We start from the raw sequence: 23,247 nt of genomic DNA, 5'->3' as shown, positions 1-23,247 counted from the left end.
AGGTCCACTAACATTTAATAAATTTGTAAAATGAACCGAGTCTTGGTGAAATGTAATGTCCACAGTGTGCAAACATTTTAAATGCACAGCCGTGTGTACACAAAGAACAGTGGGCCTGTATAATGAGATTAATACTGTACTACCTTTGGCGTTATTGTGTGCCTTCTCGTCTCTTTCTCCCTATGTCTTTGTCTGTCTGTATATCTCTCTCTCTCTCTCTCTCTCTCTCTCTCTCTCTCTCTCTCTCTGTCTCTCTCTCTCACATATCCCTTGCCAACCCTCACCACTTGGCTACCCCTTGCCTCTCTCACTCTCTCCTCCTCCTCCTCCCCCCCCGCCATTCCCTCCCCTTGCCCATATTTATCATGCGGCTCAAGGCCCTTGAGTGGAGTGAACTCTTTATAACCACTTTTTTTTTTCCTCTAATGCTTCCTTGATCTGTTTCTCCTGATTGGTCCAACTGGTTTTATGTCTGAAGTTTTTTTGAAAATTGAGAGTGCAGAACTCCATGGGGGAATGGGGTGGCTGTTGGAGTAGTGTTGGGGGATAAGTACTGGCTGGGAGAAACTCCTGAGTGCAGCCAAGCTGAATCAATTGTCATTATCGCTGAGGCAGTTTGTATATTCTAACTCGATTAATGCCCCTTCCTGCTACCTAATAGCATCTCTTTGTTTGTATTAAAGTGTTATTTAATTTGACAGAAAAGAAAATGAGGCTAGTTTATAATAGTAATTTCGATAATCTGTTCCATTTTCACAAATTCTGTTGGTTAAACATCTTGTGTGTGTGTGACACATTGAATGCCCCACTCTGTTTGCTACTCTCCCTGTTACAGTAATGTTTACCATCGGCCCCAAATTTTATGCCCAATATATTTTTGAAATAAGTGGCTCTCTGCAGAGTCGGAGTCTACTCCTCAGCCTGTTCTGGTGCTGAACCACAATTGGTCTCAATTTTAATCCTCAGTCTGTCCTGATATTGCTGATCTCAAACCTTGCACCAATGGGTTGCTAGTTTTGGTCTTAGTCGCAGGGGAGACAGTGGTGTTGTGATATTGCTTTGGAGCTAGAAATCCAGAGACTTTGTTCTCGGGATCTGGGTTCAAATCCCACCAAAGCAGCTGGTGAAATTTGAATTCAACAAAACCTGGAATTAAATGTGACCAGGAAATCATTGTCGATTGTTGTAAAAACTCACCTTATTCTCCAAGGCTTAAGTTTTTATTCGTGTCACAAGTAGGCTTACATTAACACTGCAGTGAAGTTACTGTGAAAATCCCCCAGTCGCCACACTCTGGCACCTGTTCGTGTACACGGAGGGAGAATTTAACACAGCCAATGCACCACCTAACCAGCAAATCTTTTGGGCTGTGGGAGGAAACCAGAACACCCAGAGGAAACTCATGCAGACACGGGGAGAATGTGCAGACTCCATATTGACAGTGAGCCGAGCCAGAAATCGAACCGAGGTCCCTGGTGCTGTGAAGCAGCAGTGCTCGCCACTGTGCCACCTTTAATGTCCTTTAGGGAAAGAAATCTGGCGTCCTTAGTTGGCCTGGTCTAAAGGTGACTCCAGAGCCACAGCAACATGCTTGACTCTTAAATGCCTTCAGGGATGGGCAATAAATGCTGGCCCAGACAGTGACACCCTCATCCCATGAGCAAAAAAAAAACCCTTGCCTTTTAAGAAAGATTTTGTGCAGATTGAGAAATTCGCCAGCATTTTCTTAGGTGGGGGAAGCATTAAATTTGGAGTATGTTAATTCCCATTTGGGGCCAATAATGAAGGATGAGCAGTGCCTGCAGAACTTGACCTCACCATGAACCTACTCGGATTGTTCTCCATGGAAAGACAGAGGCTGAGGGGCAACCTGATGTTTATAAAATTATGAGGAGTATGGATAGCGTGAACAGTTGGAAGCTTTTTCCTCGGGCAGAAATGACAATTACAAGGGGACACAAGTTTAAGGTAAGGGGGCAAAGGGTCAATGGAGGTGTGCGGGGGAAGGTTTTTTACACAGGGTGGTGGGGTCGTGGAATGCACTGACAAGTGAGGTGGTTGAGGCAGTTACGTTAGCAACATTTAAGATTCACCTTGATAGGCATATGAACAAACGAGAAATAGAGGGATATAAGCACTTGGTTTAATAGGTAAACGTGATCGGTGTAGGCTCGGAGGGCCGAAGGGCCTGTTCCTGTGCTGTACTCTTTGGTGCTTTCAGAGCAAAGATAGCATAATTAGAGATCATTTTATTCAAAGATTAGATCACACGAGTGCTGTATACTGCTAATGGTGGCTACTTTTGGGACCACTTTGTATAGCTGATCTAATTTTAAATCCATTTACGATCTTGACTCCCTTCAGTTACTCCTGATAACATTGGTTGATCAATGTGCGACAATGTTTGACTTTGGTGTTTGAACTCCATGCGGGTCAGCCTTACTGCAGGACTGACTGTGTACTTGGAAGGGGAGAAGTGAAGAAAAGAAAAATGAAATGCTCCCTAAATTGAACAGAAGGGGAACTTTTTAAGCTTGCACCCCTGTTGGGACAGAGGGGTTTGAATTGCATGACTTAATGAGTGAAATTTTAATGGTACTTTAATGAGTTTTATGCGGCTGTGTCCAGACAGCTGCAGATTAGACAGCTGGGGTGGAATTTGATAAACCAGGTTTGTGGACTGAATTATTTTCTTCCGAAATGGGAGCATGCTGATCGATTCTAGTGGGTGACTACAAGATTTTCCCTTTTACCCAAAGGGAAGAAGAAATTGGATAGCCCAACGCAGTCCATCTATGATGAAGGCAAAGTACTGCGGATGCTGGAAGCTGAAACAAAAACAGAAAATGCTGGAGAAACTCAGCAGGTGTGACAGCATCTGTGGAGAGAGAATAGACCCAACGTTTTGAGTCTGGATGGCTGCTCTGACGAAGGGTCATCCAGGTTCAACATCAGCTGTAATCTCTCTCCACAGATGTCAGAGTTGCTGAGGTTCTCCAGCATTTTCTGTTTTCCTTCATGGCTTTGACCACAAATAGATCAGTCAATATATGAATAAGAACAGGAGTTCTAAGATTGCAGTACTTGTACTTTATATGAGCCTTTTTCTCATTTTGGTCCATTTTTATTTATATTGCTAATGATTGGAAATAAGGAAATAATTTCATAAGGAAGTACACTATGAAAGGTCTGACACTGGGAAGTTCCAAAGGACAGAGGGACCTGGTCATGTTTATCGATCGATCTCTGAAGGTGGAAAGGCAGGTTAATAGGCTGGTGAAAAAGGCATATGGCACACTCGCCTTTGCTAATTGGGGTATAGAGTACAAAATCAGAGGTCGTCATGGAGTTGTGTAGAACTTTGAGGCACAGCTGGAATACTGTGTGCAGTTCTGGTCGCCACGTTGTAGGAAGGATGTAAGCATACTGGAAGGGGTGCAGAGGAGATTCACCAGCAGGCTGCCTGGGATGGAAGATTTAAGTTATAAAGAGTGGTTGGATAGGCCTAGGTTGTTTTCTCTGGAGCAGAGAAGTGTACGAGATTATGAGGGGCATGGATGGTGCTAGGGAGCAGTTGTTCCCCTTGATTGAAGGGTCAGTTATGAGGGGTCACACATTAAAAGTGAGGGGTGGCAGCTTTAGGGGGGATTTGAAAAAAATCTTGTTTACTCAAAGGGTGGTGATGGTCTGGAATACGGTACATGGGAGGGTGGTGGAGGCGGGTTGCGTCACATCCTTTAAAAAGTATCTGGATGAGTACTTGGCACGTCGTAACATTCAAGACTATGGGCCAATTGCTGGCAAGTGAGATTAGGTCAGGGCATTTTATGCATGAGTGCAAACTCGATAGGCCAAAGGACTCCTCCTGCACTGCAGTATTCTGTGATTCATTACTCAAATCTGTTTGCAATCAGATCTTCGGTGTTGCATAGCTCAAACTGATTATCCAGTAATGCATAGATTTGTGGATGAAGTAAAGTACACAACTTATAATTTTTACCTAAATTCACAATAATTGCTTTAATCCAGAATAGGTTAGTGTGCTCAAATTGGAGCAACAATTGTGCTGTGGCCTTTGTTCATAATCCTGGGGAGTAATGGGAATGTTTCACAATGTCCACTAAGTGCATGTGTATGAATGTTAAGATAAACTTTGGATATCTGTGCCGTCCATAGATGTTCACCTGGGATTATATGTGAAAAGTGACTAACTTCACTGAACTACTGGAGGCCACTTAATATCTGGAGAACTCTTACCCCAAATGCAAGGGAATAGCTGACAAAAGACTAACTGTCAAGAAATTGAGAAAAAGTTCCTTTCATCCAGTGGCATGTCCTCAATATCTGCACTGCACTTAGCATATTGCTCTTTGATTACATGTTTGTGGGAATTGTCTTCATTTTAGAGAAACCTTGTTTTTAAATGCAATGCCTATAACAAAAGGAACAGGAGTAGGAGTGGCCATATGGCCCCTTGAGCTACTCTGCCATTTAGTAAAATCATGGCTGATCCTCGACCTCAACTCGACTTTCCCACCCTATCCCCATATCCCTTAAGTGTCCAAAAATCTATTGCTCTCAGCCTTGAATATATGGGATGACTGAGCATTCATAGCTCTCCAGGGTAGAAAATTCCAAAGACCAGACGGAACTTTCGATTCATGACCATTTTTATTGTCACTAATCATTCAGCTGTCTAGAATCTAGTCTTGCTGCTGGAAAATGCTTTATCTTAAAGTAAAACACTGAGTAACCTCGAGGTTAATTGCATGTTACATGAGGAGCTGTCACCTTTAGATCAGTAATGGGAAAGATGGTGTGGGGTAAGTGAAGGAAGTTTAATGGGTGAGGTGTTGTTTATTACATATCTTTCGGGTGCAATACTCCCTCAAAAAAAATTTCCCCATCTTTATTTTTCCTTAAAGTGACCCACTCATTTTCGTTTCCACATGCTCACCTCCCCATTGTCGTCTTTGTGTGCTTTCTCATTCCTGTGCTGCTCTCTACTTGTGTTTTGGGATTTTTAAAAATTTCACATTTAAAGTGGTCTAAATTGTTTTTAAAACCAAGTTAATGTCACTGGGCAAAAATTAAATGGATCAGGCAGTGTGATGTAGATGGGCTTTGAGACCTTGTGGGAATCAATGCAATAATTTTGTGGTCTGCTTTGGGCACTCATCCTGCAGTGTGCTGTTATTGGTTTTGTGGGTGATTTTCCTGGTATACAGAGGAGTCTGGCTACCTCTACATCCTGTCCACAGGATGATTGAATAGCGCTAAATGAGATTTGTGTATCCTTTTGCAGAATGCATTTAGTATCTTAATGAAGCAGCAGTGACTAAAATCACTACAGCTTCAGTAATTTGATGGTGAAATACCTCATTGACAACTACTAAATTAAAATTGCTTTCTGGAAAATTTAGATGCAGCATTTAACTAAATTTATTGGCTTGGAAGACTCAACCATATGTGTATTTATGTTGAATATTGTTATAAATGGACCTCAGAAATTAAAGGCAGCTTTCTTGGTCCTTCTAGATGAGTGGTCGATATTTTGCAGTTAGCTGAAAGGGTGTGGAGATGCTGGCATTGGACTGGGGTGGGCACAGTATGAAGTCTCTCAACACCAGGTTAAAGTCTGGGGTGCTGCTCCTTCATAAGGTAGATTCATAAATAGGGCACATATATTTGGTAGCGTGAGCTTGTTTGAGTAGCTCATGCTGCCAAATAACCTGTTGGGCTTGAACCTGGTGTTGTGAGACTTCTTACGAGAAGGCAGGATACATCTGTGTTTTATTAGAATCTGTAGATATTAGGCACATGCTGGATTTGGATTGGTTGTTATTGCAAGCCTGGCAACATGCTGTCTAGACTCGCACCTGCGCCACTTGAATGAGGTATTGGTGGCTTTCCTGACCCATGGGGATGTATTTCCAGCATTACGAATCAGCAGAATCTGGTGAGGGTGGAGATGTTTATGGGAATAAGACAAAACAAAAATAGATAATGGTTGCTGTGAAATCTTATTGACTATTTGTCTGTTTATCCAATGCTGCCCGAGCCAGTCTCCAGCACCCTCAATACTTGAGCTTATTTAAAAATCTGCCCATGTCAGCCACCATCCCTGTACTTGTTGACCTACATTGGCTCCTGGTCTGGCAAATCCACAAAAAATCTTACCCTTATTCACAAATCTCTTCATCTCGCCTGTCTCCAACTCTGGCCTGTTCTCGTGTTGTGTATTCTACATATAACCCCTTTGGGGAGTTGATGGCCCAGCGATATTGTTGCTAGACTATTAATCCAGAAACTCAGCTAATATTCTGGGGACCTGGGTTCGAATCCCACCACGGCAGATGGCAGAACTTGAATTCATAAAAATATCTGGATTTAAGAATCTACTGATGACCACGAAACCATTATTGACTGTTGGAAAACCCCATCTGGGTCACTACTGCCCCTTTAGGGAAGGAAATCTGCCGTCCTTAGCCAGTCTGGCCTACGTGTGACTCCAGAGCCACAGCAATGTGGTTGACTCTCAACTGCCCTCTGAAATGGCTGAGTGAAACACTCAGTTCAAGGGCAGCATGGGATGGGCAATAAATGCTGACCCAGTCCATGATTCTCATGTCCCACAATGAATAAAACAAAAGAACCATACAATCAACAGTCGCTGCATTTCTCCAACTTTTGAACCAATTTTAATTGCTGCGCCATTACCTTTAGCTGCCTTGGGCCCTCAGCTCTGGAATTCTCTCCACCATCTACAGTCCCATTTTGGATGCCCTTTAGAATTTACCTCTTCGATCAAACACCTTGTTATCTGCCCAGATATCTCACTTTGTGGCATGGCATCAGAGTTGTTTTCAACATGCTCCTTTGAAGTGTCTTGGGACCCACCACTATGTTAACAATGCTACATCAACCTGGTTGTGCTGAGGTTAAATTATCAAAGTTGTTAATTCTTTGAAGAGGTTATCTGTGCTAATGTTTAACAATATCTAGAAAAAGTGTTGTGCTCGATTTGTTTTAGGTTTTAATTCCATTACTATAATGCCAAACTTAGGTTTTTTCCCAAAGATAAGCTTGATCAGATTTATAAAGATATGTTGTGTAACAGTTCAGATTGGATGTGGCTCAAAATGCAAACCAGATCAGTTTATTTCAATACAGTATGTGGCACCCTGAGGGGCCTTACGCTTACAATTGCAGGTTTTGTTTTGTGTCGCATATACAGCTGAAGGGGTTCTGCAGTTTCCAGTGCCTTGGTATATTGTGTCAAAAAGGCATAAATGGTGATCTTTCCCCATTGAGCCTTTCCGGGAGATATTCAAACTTCTGTGCGTCCCTCAACATGCAGTCCTAGACCATGGAATGTGCCAGTCTCCAACACTCAGTTCACGACAGCTCTCAAGATCAAGTTTTGGACAGAGCAAAGCACGTGCACCTAGTTAATGCTTCTCGAGCAGCAGTTGATGTTCACCTCAGTGTGTCCTCCTTGGATCATCCTGGATGAACCTTGATTTTTTAGAAAAAGGATTACTTTGCAGACCTCCTCTGCTGAGGCACATTTCTGCAGGGATTGGATGATTGACTCTTCCCCATTTCGGCAGAGTCCAGAGGCAGTGAGACTCCAGAAATGCAGGAAGAATATGAAGGGGAGTGCCCTTCTTGGCACCAGTCCGACTACACGCTGCCAGAAAATTAAAACAAGCACCAATGGGACATCCCGCAAAGCCTTTCTGTACATTAGGGGAAGCAATGGTGTAATTGTCATGATACTGGCCTAGTAATTCAGGGCTCAGGCTATTGCCCTGGGGATACTGGTTCATATCACACCACAGTAACTGGTGGAAGTTAAATTTGGTTAATAAATCTGAAATTAAAAAGCATTGCATTTCCTGCCACCACAAGATGGCTATCGATTTGTCTGTTTGCGCCTGTCTGCACTTGCGCCGATGACCACACTTGCAGGAAACACGATGCTGGTTGGATCTTATTCTCATCCTGAAGTTGTGCACTCAGTGTTTGAGCCCCACGGTGGGTGGACAGTTGGGGCACAGCCACTCCACAGTTTGAGTCTTGCGCTCCAGAGCCTCTTCATCAGGAAGAACGGCAGACGTAGGATATGGCAATTTGTAATCAGCCATCACCAGGTGGATCTGAATCCTCTCCTCCCTCCCTATCCGAAGTGCAGCTCCATTCTCCCCCTCCTTACTGACTCAGAAGATAAGGCTTTTTAAATGACTGACCATCTCTGCTTCAGACTGCTACCTACTGTTGTCACTCGCAATAGTATCACAGTGTATAACATTACAAATGTGCATGCATGCTGTTGGCAGCTGAAACAGCCATTCAATAACTGTTCTCAGTACTAGTGACCAGAAAACCATTGTCAATTGTTGTAAAAACCCATCTGGCTCATTAATATACTTTTAGGGAAGGAAATCTGGTCATTCTTTCTTTGGTCTGGCCTAGATGTGACCACAGACCCACAATAAACTGGTTGATTATTAACTGCATTCTGAAATAGCATAGCATAGCAAGCCACTCAGTTGTATCAAGATACTACAAAGTCTACAAAAAGGAATGAAATTGCCCGGCATTGACCTGGACACTGGAAACAGCAATGGTAAACACGTTTGTGCCACAATTGAGGGAGCTGCCCACCATTAGTTAAGCAGCAGCCTGCCCCATCAGTGGGACAAACCCACTGGAGTGGTGGTCATCAGGAGCAAGTTGTCCTGGGAGTATTCAACAGGGAGGGAGATGCCTGAGGGTTCTCAACATTGATGCTGGACCACATAAAATCTCATGGCATCAGGTCAGATATAGGCAAAGAAGCGAGCTGCTTTCCACTGACTGCCCTCTGTCCCCTTCAGCTGTTGAATCAGTGCTCCTTTATGTTGAGCGCCACTTGGAGGAAGCATTGAAGGTGGCAAAGGCACAAAATGCACCCTTGGTGGGTCTTTGTCTTTTATCGAGAAGCTTGGTAGCACCACTACCAGCCAAGCTGGTCAATGCCTAAAGCACAGCTGCTAGACTGAGTCTGTGGCAGATGGTGAGAGAGCCAACAAGAGGGTGAAATCTACTTAATCTCCTCTTTGCTAATCTACCTATCACAGATGTATCTGTCCATCACAGAATTGGTAAGAGTGACTACCGCGAAGTCCGTATGAAAAAGCTCCATCTTCGCATTGAGGCTATCCTTCATTGTGTATGGTGACTCCTACACTGTGCTCAGTGGGATAGATTTTGAACAGATCTAGCAACTTAAAACTGGGCATCCATGAGATGCTGTGGACCAACAGCAGCAGTGGAATTTTACTCAACCAAAATCAGTAATCTCATGGCCTAGCATATTCCCCCACTCTGCTCTTAACATGAAGCTGGGGAGTCAGCCCTGCTTCAATGGAGAGTGGAGGAAGGTATGCCAGAGCAGCACCAGGCACACTTAAAAATGAGTTGCCAACTTGAAGCTACAACACAGAACTTGCATGCTGCACTGTAAAAGCAGCATGCGATAGACAGAGCTAAGCAATCCTACAGTCAACAAATCAGATCTAAGATGTGCATATTCAGCCGTGAGTGATGGACAATTAAACAACTCACTTGAGGAGGAATTTCACAAATATCCCATCAATGATGGAGGAGCCCGACACCAATGCAAAAGACAAGGATGAAGCATTTACAAAAATCTTCAGCCAGAAGTGCAGAGTAGATTATCCTTTTTTGGCCTTCTCTTGAGGTTGCCAACATCTCATGCTAGTTTTCAACCAATTTGATTCCATCCACGTGACAAGAAATGGCTAAAGTCACCAGATCTTGCAGTGGTTATGGGTCCTGACAATATTCCAGCAACAGTGCTGAGGGCAGTTAGCTGCACCCAAAACCAAGCTGATCCAGTACTGCTGCCACATGGTAATTACTTGGCCATGCAGAAAACCACCCAAGTATGTCCATCTACAAAAATGACAAACCCATCTCAACCAATTATCACCCCAGTAGTCTACTCCTGATCATTGACAAGATGATGGTCAGGGTCATTGATGGTTCTATCAAGTGGTACTTACTCAGCAATAGCATGCTCACTGAAGCTTAGTTTGTGCATCGTTAAAGACGTGGTCCAAACATGGGCAAAAGAGTTGAATTCCAGAGGTGAGAGTGACTGTCCTTGACATCAAGACAGCATTTGAACAAGCATGGCACCAAGCCTTAGCAATACTAGAGTCATTGGGAATTGGGAAAAATTCTTGACTAGGATTGGAGTCATACTTAACACAAAGGAAGTTGGTTGTGGGCGGTCAGTTATTCAATGCCGAGATATCACTTCAGGAGTTCCTTGGGGTAGTGTCCTAGGCTCTGTTAACTAACACCCGATGGCATTATCATCGAATCTCTTTATTGTTAGCATTGACCAGAAACTGAACTGGATGAGCCATGCAAATACTGCGGCTACAAGAGCTGGTCAAAGGCTGGGGATTTTGTGGAGAGTAAGTCACCTCCTGTCTCTCCAAAGCCTGTCCGCCATCTACAAGGTACAAGTCAGAAGTACGATAAATTTCTCTATTTGGTTGGATGCATGCAACTTCAAAAGCAGTTAAGTTCAACACCATCTAGGACAAAGCAGCCTTCTTAATTGGCGCCCTATCCACCATCTTCAATACCCATTCCATCCACCACTAACCTTCGTGGCAGCAGTATGAACAAGCTACAAGATGCACTGCAGCAACTTGCTTCCAAACCCGTGACCTCTACCACCTAGATGAGGGTAGCAGATACATGGGAATACCATCGCCTACAAGTTCCCCTCCAAGTCAGTCATCTTGCTACACTTGGTCAAATTCTGCCTCAATGTCAAGAACGGTCACTCTCACCTCGAGTTCAGCTTTATTGTCCATGTTTGGATAAGTCTGAAGTATCACTGTTCCTTCACTGTCACTGGGTTCTGGAACTCCCTGTGTAACAGCACTATGAACGCACCTACACGACATGGACTACAGTGGTTCAAGAATTTTTGGGTGGCACGGTGGCACAGTGGTTAGCACTGCTGCCTCAGCTCCAGGGACCCAGGTTCAATTCTGGCCTTGTGTCACTGTGTGGAGTCTGTACATTCTTCCCATGTCTGCATGGGTTTCCTCCCGCAGTCCAAAGATTGTGCGGGTTAGGTGCAATGGCCATGCTAAGTTGCCCCTTAGTATCCCAGGATGCATAAATTAGAGGGATTAGTGGGATAAATTTGTGGGGTTACGGGGATGGGGCCTGGGTGAGATGGTTGGTGCATACTCGATGGGTCTAGTGGCCTCCTTCTGTACTGTAGGGTTTCTATGATATCTATGATTTTTCCAAGAAGGCAGCTTCCCACCACCTTCTCAAGGGGCAGTTAGGGATGGGTAATTTTTTAAAAAACTGCTGGCCTAGCAGCGATGCTCACGCCTGGTGAACAGATTGAAAATGAACATGACATTGATGCTTTCTGTTTGGATCCGTTGTCGTCTTGCAAACTGATGAGCATCATTAGTTCAAAGGAGTGAGGCCATGTTCTTTGAGAACTGGGCCAACATGCTTTGCCCCCCTTTACCATCAGGCCAAACTAACAGAAGTGCTCAGAAAATGATTCAAAGGGGCTGGGGTTTGTACCAAAGAACTGAAAGGAGCATGTTGCCATGGTGAAACAACCTGGACATGTGGAAACTGTACCCCCCCCCCCTCCATTGTGAGCAAGAACCTGAAATGCAAGGTGCTTTCACTGTTGTACGTCGTGCAGGTCTGGCCCAGATTATGCTCCTGGCCATGGTTGTCTCTGAGCCACCATCTTTAGAAGTTGCAAATGGACCATGTCTGCGGGAACATCATGTTCAAAACTCCTAGACATCGGCAGAGCTAATGTGTCCAATGTTACCAATGTATCCAATCCCTTCATCTTGATGGCCACCTTTATGCGCAGCTGCATTCAGCTGTGCATTGTCCATGTGCAAAAGCCAAGTTTCACTGCATGATGTTCTATCTGTCCCTGACGTTTATGATAGTTCTGGCCACAATATCATGGAACCCTCCATGCATTTGGACAATGGTGCACCACCTATTTCTTGTGGCGAGGTTTGTGCAGAGCAATATCATTGGCCACAAGTCCATTAGCCAGTGGTCCACAAGTGATGTCATCAGCCCTGTTGGGGGGGAAAAGGAGGAGATGGCCACTGTCGGATGGTTCCCTGAGCAGACTGAGCAAGTCATTTGGCAGAATGCCTCGTTACAAAACTTAAGAACATAAGAACATAAGAAATAGGAGCAGGAGTAGGCCATCTAGCCCTTCGAGCCTGCCCTGCCATTCAATAAGATCATGGCTGATCTGTTGTAGCTCAGTTCCACTTTCCCGCCCTCTCCCCATAACCCTTAATCCCCTCTCTTATCAAGAACCCATCAACCCGCTTCTTAAAAATATTTAGCGAGGCAGCCTCCACCACTTCAACGGGCAGAGAATTCCAGAGATTCACCACCCTTTGAGTGAAGAAGTTCCTCCTCAACTCCGTTCTAAACTGCCTCCCCTTTATCTTGAGGCTGTGCCCCCTAGTCCTACTGTCTTTTTTGAGCGGGAAGAGTCTCTCCACCTCTATCCTATCCATCCCATTCATCATCTTATACGTCTCAATGAGATCTCCCCTCATTCTTCTAAACTCTAACGAGTACAAGCCTAGTTTATTCAGCCTCTCCTCATAGCTCAATCCCCTCAACTCCGGTATCAGCCTAGTAAACCTCCTCTGCACTCCCTCCAGGGCCAAAATATCCTTGCGCAGGTGCGGCGCCCAAAACTGCACACAGTACTCCAGCTGCGGCCTCACCAATGCCCTATACAGCTGCAGCAAGACCTCCCTACTTTTATATTCAATCCCCCTCGCTATGAAGGCCAGCATCCCATTTGCCTTCCTGACCACCTGCAAGCTGGGTTTTTGCGACTCATGCACAAGGACCCCGAGGTCCCTCTGCACCGTCGCCTGCTGCAGTTTTTCGCCACGTAAGTAATAGTCCTTCCTACCATTCTTCCTACCAAAGTGGACCACCTCACTCTTGCCAACATTAAATTCCATTTGCCATTTCCTGGCCCATTCGCCCAGCCTATCTAGATCCTTCTGCAGACTCTCCACACCCTCCGCACAATTTGCCTTTCCCCCAATCTTGGTGTCATCAGCAAATTTCGACACCCTGCACTCGGTTCCCTCGTCCAGATCATCTATATAAATGGTAAATAGCTGAGGCCCCAGCACCGACCCCTGGGGCACCCCACTAGTCACCAACCGCCAATCCGAATAGCACCCATTGACCCCCACTCTCTGCCTCCTATTTGACAACCAATCCTCTATCCACGCTAACACCCTACCCCCAACTCCATGTCCCCTGACCTTCTGCAATAACCTCTTGTGAGGTACCTTGTCAAACGCCTTCTGAAAATCCAGAAAGACCACATCCACCGGCTCTCCTCTATCCACTGCCCTAGACACATCCTCATAGAACTCCAGTAAATTTGTCAGACACGACTTCCCTTTAATGAAACCGTGTTGCGTCCGCCCTATCAAGCAATTCCCTTCAAGATGCCTCACAATTTCCTCCTTAATGACGGATTCTAACATTTTACCTACCACAGACGTTAAACTAACCGGCCTATAATTCCCTGCCTTTTGCCTGGCACCCTTCTTAAACAACGGCGTAACATTAGCCGTTTTCCAATCTTCCGGCACTTCCCCGGAATCCAGCGACGTCTGGAAAATAACCACCAAGGCATCCACTATCACCTCCGCCATTTCTTTCAGAACCCTCGGATGCATTCCATCCGGTCCTGGGGACTTGTCCACAATCAGCCCCTCCAGTCTGTCGAGCACCACCTCTCTAGTAACAGTAATGTCATTAAGACCCTCCATTCCTACCACCTTTCCATCGCTAACACCCGGCAAATTATTCACGTCCTCCTCCGTGAAGACAGAAACAAAAAAGTTATTCAAGACCTTAGCCATATCCCCATCCCCTACCACTAGCTCCCCTTTCTCATCCTCTAAAGGACCAACGTTCACCCTAGCCAGCCTCTTCCTTTTTATATATTTATAAAAACTCTTGCTATCCTTTTTTATATTAAGTGCTAGCCCAGCCTCATAGCTTCTCCTACCCTCCTTTATCAACTTCTTTGTCAATCTTTGTTGACATTTAAACCTTTCCCAATCCTCTTCTCGCCCACTACTCTTAGCTACTCTAAATTCCTCCGCTTTTAATTTAACACTTTCCTTCACCTCCTTCGTTATCCACGGCTTATTACCTCTCTTCCTACTGTCCTTTTTAACCATCGGAATAAATTTCTGCTGAGCACCAAGAAAGATCTCCTTAAAGATCCTCCACTGCTCCTCAGCAGACCTACCTTCCAACGCACTCCCCCAGTCCACATTCGCCAATTCTTCTCTCATCCTACCATACTCCCCTCTATTCAAACAAAGGACGCGTGTCCGGGAACCCACTTTCTCCTCCTCCATCTGCACCAGAAACTCCACCATACAATGATCACTCTCTCCAAGAGGATCCTTCACCGCAAGGTCCCTAATTCTACCCGCCTCATTACATAGCACCAGATCCAAGATAGCTCTCTCCCTCGTCGGCTCCAACACACACTGTTCAAGGAAATTATCCCGGCAGCATTCCAAGAACTCCTCCTCGAGCCCACCTCGTCCAACATGGGTCGACCAATCAATATGCAGATTGAAATCTCCCATAACTACTGCCGTCCCATTCCTGCACGCCGCACTTATTTGCGTGTTAACAGCCCGCCCCACCTCCAGATCATTATTCGGGGGCCTATAGACGACACCCACCAGCGTCTTCCTCCCTTTGCTGTTCCTAATCTCCACCCACAACGATTCCACGTTCTGCTCTTTGGCTCCGATATCATCCCTTGCTACCACCTTGATACTATCCTTAATCAGCAGAGCTACGCCACCCCCTCTTTCCTCCTGCCTATCCTTCCTAAACACTTGATAGCCCTGTACATTCATCTCCCAGTCCCTGTCACCTTGCAGCCACGTCTCTGTAATGGCCACCAGATCGTATCCATTTGTGTCGATCTGCGCCACCAGCTCATCCACTTTATTCCGAATGCTTCGTGCATTCAGATGAAGCGCTTTCATCCCAGCCTTCACCTGGACCCTATTTGCCGTAACGCCACCAATTGGGACATCCTCGGCCTCTTCCCTTACCTGTACCCTATCCTTAACTTTAGACCTCGTAGCGTCACCTACCCTCGCACTCTCCCCCCCCCTAATTAGTTTAAAGCCCTGTCTACAGTCCTCTTTACTCGATTCGCCAACACTCTGGTCCCAGCACGATTCAGACCAACCCCATCCCGCCCGAACAAGTCCCACCTACCCCAATACTGGTGCCAATGCCCCATAAATTCGAACCCATTCCTCCCACACCAATCCCTGAGCCACCCATTCACTTCCTTTATCCTGTCAATCCTACGCCCGTCTGCACTCAGTTCAGGCAGTAGCCCAGAGACGACCACCTTGTCGGTTCTACTTTTTAATTCCATTCCCAGCTTCTCATACTCCCTCCCCAGATCCTCAGTCCGCACTTTGCCTACGTCGCCGGCACCCACATGTACTACCACGACCGGGTTCTCACCCTCCCACTCCAGGTTCCTCTGCAGCCCAGCTGCGACATCCTGTACCCGAGCACCAGGCAGACAACACACCCTTCTGTGCACTTTGTCATTGTGACAAAGGACAGTGTCAATACTCTTCACCCCACTATCTCCAATCACTACTACGTTCCTTTTCCCCTTCTCTTTGCCTATGTCCTGCTGCATCACTGTACCGTGTGCAGTTTGTTCACCAACCTCACCTGCCTCGTCCTCTTCCAGACTGGAAGCAAGAACCTCAAACCTGTTATGCAGATTAAGAGGCTGAGGCCTCCGCTCCTCACCCCCCTTCCTTAGTGTTGTGCTTGACTGCCACCCCATAGAAACTGCTGTGTTTCTCCTGCTTCATGAACCTGCTTCACTGTCCCTACATGCCTTGCTGGCCAATTATACTCACAATCTAAGATTGCAGCTTTGTGGTGAGTTAATGTAGTTTTGCATTGGCAAGGCACAATTTCTGCAATGATAAATTATCATGGCAGTAATGTTAACCAGGCCTTGTCATTTCTCCTAAAACTCGACCGCAATAAATGTGGCTTGAAACTGCAAAGGAAAAAGTTGACTTTGGAGGAAAATGATCTTACTGGCTCACATTGGGTTTTTGAAAAGTGAGTCAAGGCAGGTTTTTTTGTGATTGGAAATGGATTTTTGTAGAAATCATCTCCCAAATTATTTTAGAAACATTTTTATAATGGAATATTACTTTGAAGAGGATTATAAGTAAAAGATTGAGCCAAATTTCATGGTGATGATTGTAGTTGTGGTTTTATAGGAGAGTGGACTTGAATTTTGTATTTTACATTTTGTGTAGGTCAGCTGGCAAGCATTATTTGATGTCACTGTTTCCACTACTATCCACTATTCTTTCCCTTTTAAAATGTATGAAAGTAATCGCTAGACTTTTTTGGGAGGGGCTGCATCGTAGGGTGGCACAGTGGTTAACTCTGCTGCCTCATGGTACCAGGGACCCGGGTTCAATTCCTGACTTGGGTCACTGTCTGTGGAGTCTGCATGTTCTTTCTGTGCCTGCATGGGTTTCTTGAGTGCGCCAGTTTCCTCCCGCAGTTCGAAAGATGTGCTGGTTTCGTGCATTGGCCATTCTAAATTCTCCCTCAGTGTACCCAAACAGGTGCTGGAATGTGGCGACTAGGGTATTTTTGCAGTAACTTCATTTTAGTATTTAATGTAAGCCTATTTGTGAAACTAGTAAATAAACTTCAAACTTTTCTGCTTTGCTGAGGATGGACTTTGAGAATGGAAAGGAATTTGGAATGTTTGGGAGGGGTATGGCATATGTTCAGTTCTTTCTGACATCACATTGAGGCAGGATTCACTGAGCTACTTAGAGTATATTTCTGAAACATCCTCCAGTCATACGAATTTATCATACCTGAAATGTTAACCAGAGTATCACCTTGCACACTTAAGATCTTAAGTGGTAATGTTTATGTTTGTATTCAGCATGCATTCATGTCCGTTTCTGACTGAAAGGGTTATTCAACATTCCACTAGTAAATAGTGACCTCATTGTGCATTAACTGGAAGCATTCCTAATAATTGTAAAGTTTATCTAGTCACAAATAGGCTTACATTCACATGACAGTGAAGTTACTGTGAAAATTGCCTAGTCACCACACTCCGGTGCCTGTTCAGGTTCAGAGAGAGAATTTAGCACGGCCAATGCACCTAACCAGCACATCTTTGGACTGTGAGGAAACTGGAGTAAACCCATGCAGACATGGGGAGAGCGTGCAAACTGCACAACAGTGGCACAAGCCAGGAATCTAACCCGGGTCCCTGGCACTGAGAGGCAGCAGTGCTAACTCTTGTGCTACTGTGCTATCCATTAACACGACAATGAAGTTACTAGGGGAAAAGTCCCCTAGTCACCACACTCCGATGCCTGTTTGAGTACACTGAGGGAGAATTTAGTGTGGCCAATGCACCTAACCAGTGTGTCTTTCGGAATGTGGGAGGAAACCGGAGCACTTGGAGGAAACCGATGCAGATGTGGGGAGAAAGTGCAGATTCCTCACAGTGACTCAAGCCGGGAATCAAACCTGAGTTCCTGGCGCTGAGGAAGTAGTGCTTACCATTGTGCCAAGTGTGAGGAAAATGGATTTACATCTTTGTGTATCGTCATAACTTGTTTATATTGTTCATGCGCAGTGATTAGCACTGCTACCTCAGTGCCAAGGACCCAGATTCAATTCTGGCCTTGGATCGTACTCTGTGGAGTGTGCACATTCTCCCCATGTCTGTGTAGGTTTCCTTCCACACTCCAAAGATGTGTGGTTAGGTTGATTGGCCTTGCTAAATTACTGCTGAACTAGCAGGGTAAATACATGGGGTTATGGGAATAGGGTTGGATTATTGTCAGTGCAGGCTTGATGGACTGAGTGGCCTCCTTCTGCATTTAGGAATTCTATGTTAGTGTCTAAGTTGGTAGCTCCTCTGAGCTAGTTTCCTAGCACCAACGTGATTTCACTTTATACAAAGATAATTAATTTTGGTTTTAGCTTGTTAACGAAGTGTTGATGATGAAACTTTGAAGTTTAAATGTTGCTCAAATCCTTGTCTTTATTGGGATTGCTTCACTTTCCATATGTCTTCATTCTTGTAACCCTTAAGAAAAGTTATAAAACATGGAATGAGAAAAAGCTTCTCTGCCTGTAACCCCCACTCCTTCCAAAGGTCATGTACAACCTATAGTGGAATTTGCCCTATAATATTATACAGTGCTATATAAATATCTTCTCCACCCCAATCATAATTAAACTCAATCCAGAATATTTAATATGCTAATTACTCAACTTTAGTTCACCTCTGTTGCTGAAAGAGAAAAATGACAAGGGGTGCTATTTTGTGCCGTTTATACTGAAACCATAAGCACTTTATGTACAATGAATTGGTTTAAAAAATTTCTATGCGAGTTGCACAGAGGAAATCATTGCTAATTGATTGTTGAAGTAATCTAACAAAAGATGATGAATGGGATGGATAGGATAGAGGTGGAGAGACTCTTCCCGCTCAAAAAAGACAGTAGGACTAGGGGGCACAGCCTCAAGATAAAGGGGAGGCGGTTTAGAACGGAGTTGAGGAGGAACTTCTTCACTCAAAGGGTGGTGAATCTCTGGAATTCTCTGCCCGTTGAAGTGGTGGAGGCTGCCTTGCTAAATATTTTTAAGAAGCGGGTTGATGGGTTCTTGATAAGAGAGGGGATTAAGGGTTATGGGGAGAGGGCGGGAAAGTGGAACTGAGCCACGACAGATCAGCCATGATCTTATTGAATGGCGGGGCAGGCTCGAAGGGCTAGATGGCCTACTCCTGCTCCTATTTCTTATGTTCTTATGTTCTTAAAAATGAGTAGCTTCTTCGCTCATTGCATTAGACAACACTTAATTACTCCAATGTACTCTTAGTTGGCCCCACTCCCCTCTCTCCTAACTTCTGTAAACTTGAAGACATCCTAGACTGCTGTCCACGTCTCAATTCACACCCAGATCCATTTGCAGGAAGCTAGCTTCCCTTTAAGTAATATCTGAATTTTAAAATTCTCATCCTGAATTTTTAGCTGTTCTTGATATTACACCACCCTTTCTCTCCAATCTTAACTGGCTCTACGAACCTACAGGATAGCTTCACTTCCACAAGTCTAGCCGCATGAACACAATTTCTTTTGTTTTACCGTTAACAGCTGTGACCCCCCTCCATCCACCAAAGCCCAAAGCGTTGGAATTCCTTCTCTAAACCTTTTGACCTCTCCCTCTTTCAAAACATTGCTTAAAATGTACCTTTTTGGCCAAGTTTTTGATTATCTGCCTTGATGGGGTGGTATGGTGGCACAGTGGTTAGCACTACTACACAGCGTCATGGACCCAGGTTTGATTCCCAGCTTGGGTTGCTGTCTGTGCAGAGTCTGCCCGTTCTCCCCGAATCTATATGGGTTTCCTCGGGTGCTCCGGTTTCCCCACTCAGTCCAAAATACATGCTGGTTAAGTGCATTGGCAATGCTAAATTCTGCCTCTGTGTCCCCAAACAGGCATTGGAGTGTGGCGATTTAGGGATTTTCACAGTAACTTTATTGCAGTGTTAATGTAAGCCCACTTGTGACGCTAATAAAATAAACTTTAAAGACTTACCTCTTTGTGACTCAATATCAAAGTTGGTTTGGATATATTCCTGGTAAGCATTTACATTTTATTAAGTTAAAGGTGTTGTATAAAATACAATCAGACCTTTGAACATAAACATAAAAGTCCCAGGAAGGACTTGCAACACTTTTCTGTTTTCCTCTGTGTACTGTGCAAGCTTAATTATCCTGAACCATTAAGCCGACTTCATTTAAAAACTGTGCTTAGTCTTGAGTCTTCATGCGTTGCATCACATGAGATTGGCTTGAATGTTTATTAAAGTTGTATTCTTAATGGTTTGCTGTAAGAATTTGACTTAATATTATTATGCATTATTTAGACACTGAGGAAGATGAATGCTGACAATCCTTTCTAATTAAGGACTAACTTAATTTTACAAAGCAAAGTGATTGGTTTAACATTTGAGCTGCAGAAATGCAAAGAAGGCAATTTTTGATTTTATGCCAACTTGACTATCTCCAATCATGTACTGCCATGTTGTATAAGGTGGATGTGAACTGTCTTTGGCTAATGCTCAAGTGAATAGCCACAGCAGTGCACATAACCCACATTACCATTCTAGTATCAGCCTCCCAGGTTACTTTGTAAACACTTAACTGTTGCACTCAATCTTGTTTGCTATTAAGTGTAATATACAATATTGGCCTAAAACCAAATCTTAGCTACAATTTTTTAAACAAATAACTCAGTGCTTCTCTGCTCTAAGCAGAGTGCTGTGTTGTTCAGCGGCCAATAACAGAAGTTATTGACATGATCAATCACAGTTGTCAGTAAGCTGTTTAGATGAATTTCATGTTAAATTATGGTTCTAATGGATTAGGTTTTCAAAATCTTGAGTCGACATTTGCAAAATTACCTTGCTGCAAATTTACATATTGCTGTTAGCATTTGAAATTTAATATAAGTTTGGTGTGCCTTTGGCACTGTCAAGTTACACTGACTTGTTTTGCATCAAGCCCAGAATTCAAGTGAAACTTGTGTTATGATCCAATTGGCATTTGTTGCTCAGATTTTTAAGGACACGAGCTACCTGAATTGGAAATACTGCTCAGTGCAGTATCGGTCAGTACTGTTGGCTTGCAAAATATGTGATAAAAGTCAGCATTACTACAGCAACTTTCCCTCCACTTTCCCCACTACATTCCATTTTGTATGTTGGAATAGCATTCCCGAGTTAAATCCTCAAGCTAACTTGTTTTTAATCATAACTAGTTTTCTTTTAAAACGGTGTGGTGTTAGAACGGAAAGGAAAGAAAACTAAGGCTGTTGTTTTAATAATGTCTTTCCGAGTTGCATCTGATGCTGAACCATTCTGTGTGTTCCTGGACTTGTATTCATGTGAAGTATTTTGCCACTGTCTAAACTCGGATTCTAAAGAACCCTAGAGTCATTACAACACTGAAAGACGGCCACCTGGCCCATCAAGTCAATGCCAGCATCCTACTGTGAAATCCTTCCAGTTCCATTCTCCCATTTTTAACTCTGTATCTCTGCAAGCTTATTTACTTCAAGTACCCATCCATTTCCCTCTGACATCATTAATCCACCATCCTTGTCAGCAGATTCTAGGTCCTGACAACTTGCTATGCATGGAAAAACATTTTTTTCCTTGTTGCACCACACACACACACACACACACACACACACACACACACACACCTCCCCCCCCGGCCAACAACACTATCTCTTGCCCAATCTATGACCCCATGTCCTTGAATCATCAGCAAATGGACAAAAGCTTTTCTTTGTCTACTTTATCTAAGCCTGTCATAATCTTGTGCACCTCTTTGATTTCCCCTCAACCTCCTTTGCTTGACAATCCAACCTTGTTCAATCAAACTTTGTGACTAAAAATCTGCATCCCTTAATTCATTCTGGTATATCACTCCCCCTGTCAAGGACCCTTGTATTCTTCCACAAGTGTGGTTACCAGAACTGGAGTGGCATTTGAATTATGGCCCAGCCAGGTATTTATTAAACTTGTCTATAACTTGGATTTATATTCGATTTAGTTTGTCTTTGCTCTTGCCAATTGTTGCCACTCACCTAATTGAGCCAAGTTGAATCTGTAATGTTGTAGTGAAAAGGTCTCTGAGTCAGTTGATGGAAGGTGGGTGAGGTGGACCTGAAGAGAGAAATGGGTGCTACATTGCAGTGAATATCAGCTTTGCTAAATGTGAAAACAAGACTTGCATTTACACTGTAACTTTAGCAACCTGGGACCATCTCCAAGCACTTTATAGCTAATAAGACTCTTTTTGAACTACAGTCAGTATTCTAATGCAGAGTGCCATTATTGACTGAAATCCTAAATGAGTGTAAATCATTTCTCGTGATAGAGCAATGATGGATCTTGCGCATGAGTGTGAATGTGATGTTGTCCTGTTCCACAGTCATGTCCCTGAAGCTTAATCTGAGAATTTATCAGACATCAACACTTTCTGGTAAGTGTGCTATGAATGTAGATTCCGATGTTATTAAATCTTCTGCATATTTCCTTCCTTCACAGAAGCCCAAGCCCAAACCTCGACCTTCCATTTCAAAGAGTACTTGGGAAAGCAATTATTTTGGAGTGCCTCTGACTTCTGTAGTGACAGCGGAGAAGCCTATTCCTATCTTCATCGAGAAATGCATAGAATTTATTGATTCCAATGGTAAGACCACATTTCTGATGATATTGTGCATCTGATTCCTTCAACTAATGTAACATACAGGTGTCAGCACATGCATCAATCTTGTATCTGATCAACTTGGCTGGGACAAGTTTCCTTCATGTTTCAGAAACTGTTTTTTTGCAACATAGCTAACTAAACACATTCCCTTTATTCTTTAGCAAATTTTGCACATTAATTCTCGTGGGATATAAAATAAGTATTTGAAAGAAGATGTATGTGGCGTATGTTTTTAAAGAACTGTGAAAGATCTGATTTTGTTTCAGTAGAGGCATGTAGAGTAAAATGACACATAGTTCCCATTCTTGCATTGAGATTAAATCAGATTTGCTATGAATGGAATGTACAGGTGGTTCACTTGATGTAGCAAGAGTCCTAGTTTTCTCTCTGATTCTTTCAGACTGTTGTGAAGGTTTCTTCATCTTATTCACGATTTGCGTATGGATTGTGTCACCCAATAGGAAAGGCCTTTACCAGTACATGACCACTGTTGAAGCATTAGTTGTATAATTGTATTTGTGTAAACTCTCAGACTTAATACTTGTTTAAATGTAAGCCAGCCTTTCCCTGTGGGATGCCGGTGCTATGCAACAGTACTGGGACATACAGGGGTTAGACTAACTATCGTGACGATGCTGTTGCAACAGAAAGCAAGTAAACACGAGCTTCCCCCAAAGGGGGGGGGGGGGGGGGGTGTGTGTGTGTGTGTGTGTGTGGAATTAGAAGATTGGAAGGTGAGTTTTGTGTA

At 44.0% G+C, this 23,247-nt stretch overlaps 1 protein-coding gene across 2 annotated transcripts in view; it reads left to right on the top strand.

The window, feature by feature from the left end:
- arhgap35a (Rho GTPase activating protein 35a) overlaps window positions 1–23,247 on the top strand; it is a 161,781-nt gene that overhangs the window by 80,338 nt on the left and 58,196 nt on the right. For both annotated transcript variants that reach the window (XM_080218358.1, XM_080218357.1), the window contains exon 4: window positions 22,337–22,481. In XM_080218358.1, coding sequence (XP_080074484.1) covers window positions 22,337–22,481 — 145 coding nt within the window. The remainder of the gene's footprint in view (window positions 1–22,336; window positions 22,482–23,247) is intronic.

The sequence above is a fragment of the Carcharhinus amblyrhynchos genome, unplaced genomic scaffold, assembly GCF_965287045.1.
Source record: "Carcharhinus amblyrhynchos unplaced genomic scaffold, sCarAmb.v2.hapA scaffold_37, whole genome shotgun sequence".
NCBI classification, from domain to species: Eukaryota; Metazoa; Chordata; class Chondrichthyes; order Carcharhiniformes; family Carcharhinidae; genus Carcharhinus; species Carcharhinus amblyrhynchos.
Note: the sequence above shows the minus strand (reverse complement) of the source record. Positions and strands in the feature narration are given on the sequence as shown.